Source organism: Amaranthus tricolor, chromosome 17 (genome assembly GCF_026212465.1).
Source record: "Amaranthus tricolor cultivar Red isolate AtriRed21 chromosome 17, ASM2621246v1, whole genome shotgun sequence".
Classification (NCBI taxonomy): Eukaryota; Viridiplantae; Streptophyta; class Magnoliopsida; order Caryophyllales; family Amaranthaceae; genus Amaranthus; species Amaranthus tricolor.
Window position 1 is genome coordinate 12,596,343 of NC_080063.1, and position 11,454 is coordinate 12,607,796.

General features: G+C 31.1%; 2 protein-coding genes across 6 annotated transcripts in view; both read left to right on the top strand.

The window, feature by feature from the left end:
* Window positions 1-2,924: 2,924 nt before the first annotated feature.
* Window positions 2,925-7,951, top strand: LOC130804036 (ethylene-responsive transcription factor RAP2-7-like). Of its 3 annotated transcripts, none has more exons than XM_057668331.1 (9): window positions 2,925-3,981; window positions 4,245-4,270; window positions 4,381-4,411; window positions 4,502-4,589; window positions 4,702-4,847; window positions 5,300-5,406; window positions 5,545-5,684; window positions 5,954-6,073; window positions 7,157-7,951. In XM_057668331.1, exons 1-9 carry the CDS (start codon window positions 3,416-3,418, stop codon window positions 7,412-7,414), a joined length of 1,482 nt encoding a protein of 493 aa, XP_057524314.1. In that variant the 5' UTR covers window positions 2,925-3,415; the 3' UTR covers window positions 7,415-7,951. The 3 variants fall into 3 exon arrangements, with proteins under 3 accessions (XP_057524314.1, XP_057524316.1, XP_057524315.1); XM_057668333.1 differs by having other exon boundaries at window positions 5,954-6,053; window positions 7,160-7,951; XM_057668332.1 differs by having other exon boundaries at window positions 2,926-3,981; window positions 7,160-7,951.
* Window positions 7,952-8,734: 783 nt separating this feature from the next.
* Window positions 8,735-11,454, top strand: part of LOC130804037 (uncharacterized) — a 3,461-nt gene continuing 741 nt past the window's right edge. Inside the window, exons 1-3 of one of the 3 annotated variants that reach the window (XR_009039981.1) lie at window positions 8,735-9,776; window positions 11,035-11,229; window positions 11,306-11,454. The exon at window positions 11,306-11,454 is cut by the window's right edge and continues 253 nt beyond it. Coding sequence is in view for 1 of the 3 variants with exons in the window: in XM_057668334.1 (XP_057524317.1) it covers window positions 10,587-11,015 (429 nt within the window). In the remaining 2 variants the exon portion in view is untranslated. Of the gene's footprint in view, window positions 9,777-9,805; window positions 11,230-11,305 lie in introns of those variants that run through there. The other 2 variants (XR_009039982.1, XM_057668334.1) reach the window with 2 other exon arrangements.

Genomic DNA, 11,454 nt, shown 5'->3' on the forward strand with positions numbered 1-11,454 from the left:
AAAAAGTATATTTGTTGCAAAATTGTTAAGACATTAATTAAAAAAAAAAGGAAATTAAAAGAACAAAGTGAAAATTGTGTGAGTAAACTCTAGTCTCTCTTCTCTCTTCTTTTTTTTTTCTCCTAAAAAAACCCTAGTCTCCATTGTCCACTTTAGGTATACTATTAGCTTTATAGTTAATGGTAAACCCTAAACTCTTTATTTTTGCTTTTTTCAGTTTCAGTTACAAAATAAAATCAATTATCTCTATATTGTAGGGTTATTCTATTCATTTATCGGATTCAATTTATCCATATACTGGATTTTAAAGCCTTTTATGGTGAAAATTTAGAGCATTGTTATATATCAATTCGATGGTAAAATAGGTATATGACGTTATCATAGGTGTCAGTTCTGCTAATACAATTAATAGTATCAAACTAATCTCTATTTCAAAGTCACACCAGATTTAAAGACTCCCACTTAAAAGGTTGTATCAAATAGCGATAATATAGAGGAAAAAACTTCAGTGTTAGATTTTTTTATATTAACTGTAACTTTTTTTATTGAAAAATTTAGTTAATTAATATTATTATGTAATTATTGTAAATATCATATGATTTTTTTTATTAATATTGTACAACTTAGGACTTACAAGTACATGTGAAGTTTGATAGTCAAAGGTGGTTAAAAATTGTTCAAAAGCCTATTGTATATGAGCAACAAATAACAATATTAGGTAAGGTTCAATTATCCAAAATTGTAAACTAAACCAAATTTTGTAAGCACGTGATTCGTGTGACTTCTTTTTATTAATAGAAATTTGAGAGTCCAGCCATAACAAAATCTTTGGAGATTTTGTGGAACCCTTGTTTCTATTATATGTCTCAAAAATAATTTTAAATACAAGTGAGCTGAAAATTTTAAAAAATAAATAAAACTGATTAAAAATACATATTTTATGAGAAGATTAAGAAATATGTCAATGAAAAAAAATAATTTCAATAAATAAACGAAAATTAAAGAAATAGTTGAAAAAATAAAAATTTAACAACTTTAATAAAAAGTAATAAAAAAGAAAATTAGGCCAATAAAACGGACAAAATATTTCTTTAGCTCGTCCTTCAGTGCTTCACTAAGGAATCAAGCTTGTAGCCTTCATTTATTATTGATTAGATGTGATTATAGGCGGGCTTGGCTGAGTGCTGAGTATACTCGTAGCTGTAGGTATTTTTTGGCGTCGCTATCCGCTCATTTATCTTGGTGGATGGGTATTATCCTTCTAAATTTTTTTTTTTTAAAAAACGCTGTCCAAATCTGCCTATTTTTTGAGTGGGTGGGTCGAATCTGATGGGTCGCTTGCCTATAAGCAGCTCTATTATTGATGAATAGTGGTCCCGTATTAGATTTTATTATTATTATTTTTTTTGATAGCTTATACTCATGAGTCATAACCATAACATATAAAAATGGAGTAGCTTGTATCTTTATAAAATTTTAATTTTGTTGTATCACTGTCCATTAAACTATTGATTGAATGTTTTCCTTAAAAACAAATTTGATTTTAATTATGCATTCTCATAAAAGATAATTTCTAAAATTTCTAAAGTATCATTTAGGTAAAATAGTATATATATTTAGGTGATATATCTGTTATTTTTTATTTTGGTATTCAATCGAGTTGTAAAGATATAAACTATGAAAAAGTAGAAAATTCTATAAAAAAGCAACCTAATTAAAAAAATGACAATAAATAAAATATGTGCTTATAAATTTATCATTATTTTTTACTTCACCATAAAACCTCATTATTTGAATGTGGAACAATAAAATTAAGGAATCCTGTATCGTTTCTATTCATATAGCCAGAGAAAATGCCAAATTATAAGAAAATACTAATAGTAAAATAATGGATTCCATAAATTAATTTAAGGAATAACCCTCCATGATAAGTGAATACTTTTGCAATTCTAATAATGATTACTAACAACTAAATTACAATTAACAATAAACAAATTCACTAATGATACAAGTCAAAAGCAATATTAAAAAATACATCAAATCCCTAACTTTCATCCTCTTATCATGTTTTGTACAACTACTTACTCCTCAAAATAATCATAACCTACAAGAAGCCAAAAATAAGGAATAGGCAATATTGTACACAAGAGGTAAGACCTTAAAAAGGCAAGTTTCCCCCCAAAAATGGCAAAACATATCAAGGGTTTCTATATAAAAGTAAAAAAATTAACCTAGTACTAGTCATTAATTATAGTACTCTTACCTAACTTATTTATAAAATTTATTTTTTTTATTTATCAATTATTTTTAATAGGAAAATGAGATATATAATCCTAAAGGCTGTATATAAGTAAAAATCTTGTATTTAATTTATGTAATCTAATATTATTTTTGCTTTAAAAACATAAACATTTAATTATATTTAATTATTTTAATATTTATATTTTCTTGGGAAGTTAAAGTGATTATATAAAATATTTATTTTTTCTCAATTTCTAAATTAGATTCTCTTGAAAGTTTAAAATTATTAATGATAAAGAGAATTTATTGATTTTTATGTATAGCCCTAAAGGCTGTAAATATTATATATTATCCTTTTTGATATGTATTTTATTATATATATCTAAATATAAAATAGTTAAGTAACATATCATTTAATTTGTTTTAATTTAAAAATTATAAATATTAACATTTGTAAAAATTGTAAATATTGGAGATATAATACTAAATTACATTAATTTATCAGTTAGTCTCTCAAGCCCAGCCTATTAAAACTTAATACTATACTTATATTATTCTTAATGTCTACTTAACGTGTCTTTAAAATCTATTCACAATATTTTAAATATTTATTTACATTATTTTTAATACGTAATTTTAAGTGTTTCTTGAATAAAAAATGTTTCATTCTATCTTACACGTCTTATTCTGGCCGGTGTCCTTCTTTACCACTGTTTCTTCTTCTCCCTCTCTCTCATATATCTCCATCTCCATTGTTACAACTGTCCTTCACCAAACACAAAACATCCCATTTCTCTCTCTTCTTTCTCTCACAGCATCCCATGGCAAATGCCCTTTTTCTTCATCAGTGTAATACTGTTCCTAAGAAGCTCTAAATAACCCAGATTATTCTTCATTTTAATTAGAATCAGAAGAGGGTATTGATTATTTTTTGTGGGTATTTTGTTTTTATAATCATTCCAATAAAACCCAGATTCTTCTGTTACTGACTATTGTTTGTGGGTATTTTTTTGAAGTTTTTATGATGTTCTAAAAAACCCAGATTATTAATTCTTCGTTTTAATCAACATCAGAAATTCAAAATTTAGAAGCAATCTAAATAATAATTCAGCTGCTGGGTATTGATTATTTTTTGTGGGTTTTTTGTTTTTATAAATATTGACCAACAATAAAAATGTTTGATCTTAACATTGGTGTAGTGAACAACTCATCACCTGAGAATAATATTAAAGAGAGAGAGAAAGACTATATGATTGTTGAGGAAGGTTCAGCAACTAACACTGAGCTATCAGGAACTTCATCAGCTTCTTCTTTAGTCAACGCCGCCGATGAGTCACCGATCTCCTGCACCGGCGAGTTTGACTTCTTTTCAAAACCTCCAAACGATGACGTTTCAAGGATTGTAACTCGGCAGCTGTTTCCGATGAATGAGGACATAGATGATAACATCCACATGAATGGAGGTGATGCGAACAAAGAAATGGAGTTAATTAGGATCGGATCTTCGTCTTCTACGAATACGACCCGAGTATCAAGTAGTAGTACTTCTAATCAGTGGTTGAACTTAGCAGTTTTAGGGTCGAGTTCAGGGTCGGGTCCGGGTCCGGGTTTGGGTACGGATCAGCAGAATAATGTAAAGCAGCAGGTGAAAAGAAGCAGGAGAGGGCCCAGGTCAAGGAGTTCTCAATATAGGGGTGTCACGTTTTATCGGAGGACTAGTAGATGGGAATCCCATATTTGGTAATTTTAACGTTTGTATTTAAAATTTTGATTAATTGTTATTTTTTTATAAAAAATAATCTAAACTACATAATAATCCGAAATTTATTTTTAGTTAAATATTGAGTATTTAGAAAAATAAGGCTTCGGATTATTATGAAAATTGTTTTGAGTGAATGGGTTATAATTTTTAATAAATTTTCTATTTTTATTGGTTTGTTTTGAAAAGGTAATCTGATTTTGTTTATTTTTTGTGGGTGTTTTTTTTTTCTTTGTATTAACAGGGATTGTGGGAAACAAGTGTATTTAGGTCAGTTGAATTGAAATTTATATTATTTCAATTACGATACTCTTTAATGATTTATTTTGGAATTGGGATTTATTTTATCATTTTTTTTAATTTTCTGGATTTTTTTTCAGGTGGATTTGATACTGCTCATGCAGCTGCTAGGTAATAATTTATGAAATTTTATATACACTAGAATTTTTATTCAATTTATAAAAATTTTAATTTATTTTTTTAATATCAAATTGAATTCAGAGCATATGATAGAGCAGCAATTAAATTCCGTGGTGTTGATGCTGATATTAATTTTTCTATTGCTGATTATGAAGAAGATATGAAGCAGGTAAACATGCAAATTTAATATATAATGCAATCCTTTTTATTATGTTTTGGGATAATTTTACAAATTGTAATATACCATTACAACTTATGGTTATGGACTGATGCATTTACAGATGAAAAACTTATCCAAGGAAGAATTTGTACATATTCTTAGACGTCAAAGCAACGGCTTTTCTCGAGGGACTTCTAGGTATCGAGGCGTAACGCTACACAAATGTGGCCGGTGGGAGGCTAGAATGGGCCAATTTCTTGGCAAGAAGTAAGGACACACTTCCTACCTTTTTATTCTCGTGATAAAGTATATATGATATCTTGGTCTACAGCCTGCAACCAAAAGCTGATGGTTAGACTTAGGAGCGCTTAGATATGTTATATACTCTCATTAGCTTAAGCTGATTGCTAAAGTTCCAAGATATGTTGTATACTCGATCAGCTTGTTAATTCTGGTTGATTTGCATAGTATTTTTTAGTTTGCGAGTCCATTTAGCTCAAAGGTTTGTAGTTTGTAGTAGTAGTAGTAGAAGTATAGTAAAATGGTTATTAGTGGCCGCGGTTATGCTTGGTTGCAGGTATATGTATCTTGGCTTATTCGACAGCGAAGTGGAAGCCGCAAGGTCTCCTTGTGATCACAAATTTTCACTCTTTTAACTCTAGATTTTGTTGGGTTTTGCTGTACATTGACAAATGCATTATGTGGTGTGGTGGGTGCAGGGCTTATGATAAGGCTGCCATTCAATTTAATGGGAGAGATGCAGTCACCAATTTTGAGCCTAGTTCTTATGAAGGCCAGATACCTTTTATGCACCCTAACAATGAGGGTATACCTCTTTTAAAACTGTACATATTCCTTTGATTTGGTCCAATATGTTCAATTTGTTCTTGATTTGAAAGGGATCGCTTACTTTTTGCTTTCTTGATTTGGGTGTTTGATTGTGTTGAATGTTCGATTGTGGTAGGTGATGGGCAAAATATGGACCTGAATCTTGGAATTTCGATCACTATAGACGGTCCTAAAGGAAACTATGATAAGGGTGCAGGAGAATCTCAAACTCATTCTCATCCACCACTTCACCATGCCAGTGGGAAATGGCCTTTGGTACGATACAGCAATATAACTTTAGAACTGATAAGATTCATTGAGATGAATTAGATATATTCTTTTTGCTTAAAAAAATGGCCTAATTAGTGTCACATGATTCGTTAATCGCCCGCGAATCACGAACCGAAAAAGCGAATTATGGTTGGTTTTAATCATTTGAGCAAATTGTGAATTCAAAAGGAGAACTAGCGAATTACGTGTCAGTGTCACTAGGCCTAACCCATTGTGACAATGTGATTAATGGGGTTATTTTGTTTCCTTAATAGAATGGGGGCTCTGCTTACTTTTCTCCGGGTGCACCTCCTCTCCACGGTCATCCATTGGCATCCAGACAATCTACGTCTACGTTTTCTGGTTTACTACCAGGTCGGTCTACCATTTATGAGGTACAACTAGTTTGCTATATAATTTAGTAGTATTGTGGAAAGGAATTGATATTGGTGTGCAATGCCTAGTATATCTGTTGATCAGTCATTTCCATTCACCAATTATGTTCAAAATCATCTTTATTGGCTCCCCATAATTGAATGTTGATCATGGATTTTCTTGGAAATCTGAATGAGATTACAACTACTGGTTTAAGTTTGGTAGGTTTAAGGATTCACTAATATTGTTATCACTCATTTCTCATTTGAAATCAATTCCCTTTCTATGTTCTCTCATTTGTTCTCATTTGTCCTCACGGTAAGATCATCTCTATGACTGGCCCAATGTATATTTACATTTTCAATAATCACTTATAATTTTAAGGTGATCACTTATAATTGTAAAGTGACCAATTATAACCTTAAAGTGGAGTCTTAAGGGATTATTTATAATTTTAAAGTGATCACTTATAATTTTAAAGTGATCAATTAGAAAAGCGGACTGACTATATGGATTTGTCTCATGATGAAATGGTCTCGTACAAGATTTGTTGTAATAATTATAACACTTGACATTATGTCTATCTCTCTTTATGCATTTCCTTTCCATTATATTTCCATTTGTTATATCAAGCTCCCCTATAAGAATACAAACAACTTTAATTATAAAATACAAAGTGAGCATAAAGATTAATCAAATTCAAATAGTCCACAAATTTGAAACTCAAATTTTGTAAAAATTAATTTGTAAATTACAGTCTTAAAGTTTAGGATTTTTGCTAATTACAACTTAAGGTTTACTTTTTGCGAATTACAGCCATCAAAGTATCAAAGTCTACCACGTTCAGGCCAAATTACGGAATTTCGACCACTTAACCTTAATTTACGACCATTAAAATGGTCAGAATTATGGGATTTAACTTAATGCTGTAGATTTTGATAATTTGATGGCTGTAATTCGCAAAAGGTAAACATTAAGACTGTAATTTTCAAAAGTCATAAACTTGCCGTAATTTGCAATTTATTCTTTTGGAAAACATGAAAACTTTTAGGGCTCTTCAAAAGTATCAAGCTGTCACTGATTTGCATTGAAATCACTTCAAGCAGGAAAGAGTTGGAGATGAAAAGCTACAAGCACTTGCTCCCTCAGCAAGCTTACCAAATTGGGCATGGTACATGCCCAACCAAGGTCAAGGTGGAAGTGGAGGTGGAGTAGGTGGTACTGCAACCCAAGTCCAACCGTTGTCAACTGCAGCATCATCAGGATTCTCATCGTTTTCTACCGCCACCGCTTCTTCCACCAGCTATCCTTTTACCAACCTAACCAACGACAACTTCCACAATAAGTGTCGCGGTACATGACACCCTTACAATGCAGCCTTCGAAAGTTAGTTTTTCGTTGCCTCTTCTCTTATCTTTCGTGCTCACTTCAATTTAGTCTAAGAAGCTGAACATAGTTTATACAAATACCTTTATAGCTATATTGTCGAGTATATATGTATGCGTTTGATTCTCATTGCCCTTGTCTACTAGCCTTTCCTTTCCTCAGCCTACCTTATACCCAAAAAATATATATTTTTCCCAAGTGTACATCACAATGCAAGTTTGTGAAGGGCATTTGTGCATATTAAACTGATGCAGCACTGATTTGTATGAACTCTTATGAGCTACAATTTACAGTTAAACTAAAGAAAAGTTGATTCCTTCCCAAATTGTGATAGTGTATTCTTTGTAAAGTTGATGGTGAATGAGCAGAGAATTTGCATGATTCTTGTGATATTCCCAAACAGTTGTTATTATGTGACATAGTGATTCAATTTGTTTGTAATCAGATGGGTCTTTGAGGGTGTGCTAGGTGATCGATCGCACAAGGCTCCTCTTTCTCCCGTATATGAAAAAGTTAATAGAAAAAATGTTAAGTTTATTAATAAAATAAATATATTTACTATAAAGAAAGTGCAAAAAAAAATTTTTGTGCAGGACTATGTAAATTTTTTTACATGGCTCTGTATGTAACTGGTATCCTCAAATTTGAGTAATTACATACTGATCTGACATGATAATGTCAGGCCTCAGGACTATGTTATGAGTAGTATTAGATTCTTTTGCCTATCCTGATAGTGTTTGAACTAACTATCTACTAATCCACATATTTACTACTTCAGCCTTCATTTTATTGTTCCACTTGGAATTTTGCTCTATTAATTTTTTTTTACTAGCTTGTGTACTCCTATTCCTATATGAAGTATTTGTTATATATTTTATATTTTCTCCCTTTCGTTTCATCCGTTATATTAGGATTTTGCATAAGAATTAAGAAAGTTGTATTTTTGTGTTAAAAGGACTATTATAACCTCTAAAAAAATATACGTAAAAGTTAATGAGATATGAGCAAGGAAAAAAGGAGTGGCAAAATAAATATATAGTTATTTTTTTTGCCTAAAATAGTAATGTTCCAAATAATTTAAAATGTCTAAATAAAGAAAATATAGCAAGTGTAATGGAATAGAGGAAGTATTTGTAACATTTCACCTTTCATGCAATGTAATTCATTATTTTGATAATTTTTAATTTGAGTTATGCATAACTAAAAATTATAAAAAGTTGTGGAAATTTGCAATTAGAAGATTCAAATAAGATTCAATTGACTATATTTTTTCAATAAAAAAATAGGTCAAAATCAATTACAATTAGTAAAAATTAGTTTTAATCAGTAACAATCATTTATAATCTGTAAAAGTTAGTTTAATCAATAAAAACTAGTTTTAGACGGTAGAAAATAATTTTTATTAATTTTTTATTTTTTTATTTATATATATTTTGATAATCATAATTTTTATGATAATAAAAAATTAGAAGTGTTAGGGAGGAAGAAGAAGAATACATGGATATCAATTATGCATAGGAAAGTGTTTGATTTCAAACTGAAGCATAACATCTAGTCTTGAACAAATAATGGTGATTGGTGAGGTTGAATATGTAACAACTCGACGTAGTTATTGATTAAGTAAAAAAAGTCGTTATGGGTTTACAAATCCAAAAAGAATTCAATCTCACTATATTATGTAAAAGCGGATCATAATTTCTAAACATAACACTAAAAACTAATCTCAAGTCAACAATTATATCAAGAATCAAAACAACATAATAATAATAATAATAATAATAATAATAATAATAATAATAATAATAATAAACTAAATAGCCCATAAATCTACATAACCAACCCTACCACACAATATCACTAAATAATGTTTAAATAGCTTATGATTGTTTATCTTGATTTGAAATGTTTAATCCAATTTATCAAAAAAATAAATAAAATAATACAACTTTCAATTTTATTCCAAAATTAAGCATGAAATTCTTAAACATGAGGTTTGGGGCTGTTCGCAGTTAGTAACTGCGAATAGAATGCACCACAAATACGCAGATTAGCTTCCTATTTTCCCATTTCCTCCAATTCTCAAAACCCTACTTTATCACTCGACATTCTCCCTCTAAAACCATAGATTCAATCCATCAATTCTTGCATTTCTCTTTCAATTTAGCACTTCAAAATTAGTCTGTGATACTCTAGTTTGCTCAAAAGTAAACTTGTTTGCGTTTTTTTGAGTATATATGTAGTTTTTTAGGGTTTTAATCAAATTTGCTTTTTTTTTTTCAAATGTAGGTTACTAGTTCTTAAATCAAGACTCTTCTTAATTATCCATAACTATTCAAGGTAATTTTTAATTGTTGTTATAGCTTTATGTTGTTTTTTGAAGTATTGTTGTTGATGAGCTTATTGAATTAGTTGATTTCAATGTTGATAATATTATTAGAAATGTTGATCTTGATGTTGGTATTAGAAATATCATTTATGAACTTATTAATTGATTTATTATTTGGATTTTATGTGTATTATATATGTATGAACTTAGTTATATTATGGACTTTAATAATTTTTAGACCAAAAACGATTATAATCAAATGAATATAATATACTTGTATGGACATGAAGTTGATAATGAAGTTGATTTTGTTTGTATTAATGTAGAAAATGACATCATTTCGCGTCACTATAGTATGTTTTTAGAATGGCTCTATTCGAGAAAGTAGTGGTAAAGTTCATTATGTTGGGGGAAGACGTAGGTTGTTTGCATGCAACTCGAACATGGATTTGAACCTGTTTAAACGATTTATATGTTCTAAGATTGGATTGGATCCCACTAGAAGTATTGTAAATATAAGCTTTAAATATGACATGAGTGGAGAATTGCTTGCCTTTCCTGTTGAGGATGATGAGGCTATAGATGCTATATGGGAGCATTCAAAGTCCACCCAAATTCCCTCTTTAGACTCTTTAGAATTATACGTAGAAGAAGTACCATTAGGGAATGTAGTTGCTTCTAATCCTACTCCTACCCCTATGCCTATATTAACTTAGGAAATTGTAAATCCCGTCGTTTCTTCCGCATCTTGTACTTTTTCTCAACCCCCTACGAATCAAGTTCCAATTGATTCACTGGTTAACGTAGGAGAAACTGCTGAGATGGGACCTTGGGATGATGGAAATGAGTGTAATGAGCTCATTGACGATCCTTCTAAGGATGATTTGGATGTCGATGAGGATGCGCTAGCAACTGACATGACTCTAGGCAACATTCCTATTATCGTTCCTCCTACTCCTTATGCCCTATGTCCACCTCTAAACGAGTATGAGGAGGACAACTCATGGAGGACTTGGGCTTGTGATACAACTTACACCGAAGACGGAGAGTTGGAGAAAAGTATGACGTTTGATAGCAAGGAAGCGTTGTTGGAAGCTATCATAGTGTATCATATTCGTAGAAATGTGAAGTATAGAACGGAGACCTCAAACCAAACTGTCCTTACCTTGAAGTGTAAGCGGGGCTGTTCGTGGAGACTTAGGGCTACGTTTGATTCATATTTATCTTCATGTCGTATTGTTACATACTAATTACATCTCCAATGTTCAGTTGTGGGTGTGGGAGCATATTCTTATTGGCCAACCTTAAAGAATCGTTGGTCGTGGTGATGCTGCTCCTCCGCAACAAACCCCACCAAATGCTGCATATGGTTCAAGGTGGAATTTTTCACGCCGGACGCGCAAGCACACTGGGACTGGTCTCGGGTTCTACCGATATTAGTTAGACCTGCTACGACCCAGCCAGGTAAAATTTTAGTACTCATTAACATTAGTGCAATTTAATTAACACATCACTTACATTTTCATAACATGTATTTTAGTTTTTGTGGGACCAGTACCCTGCGGAAGCCTACGCAGCTGTACCCGAGCACTCGGGGATTCATTCAAGTGCGTGGAGGGCTTCTGTGCCACTCATATGCTTCGACATTGTTGAAGTACATCTACTAAAGCGCATACCGCCAATATGGGT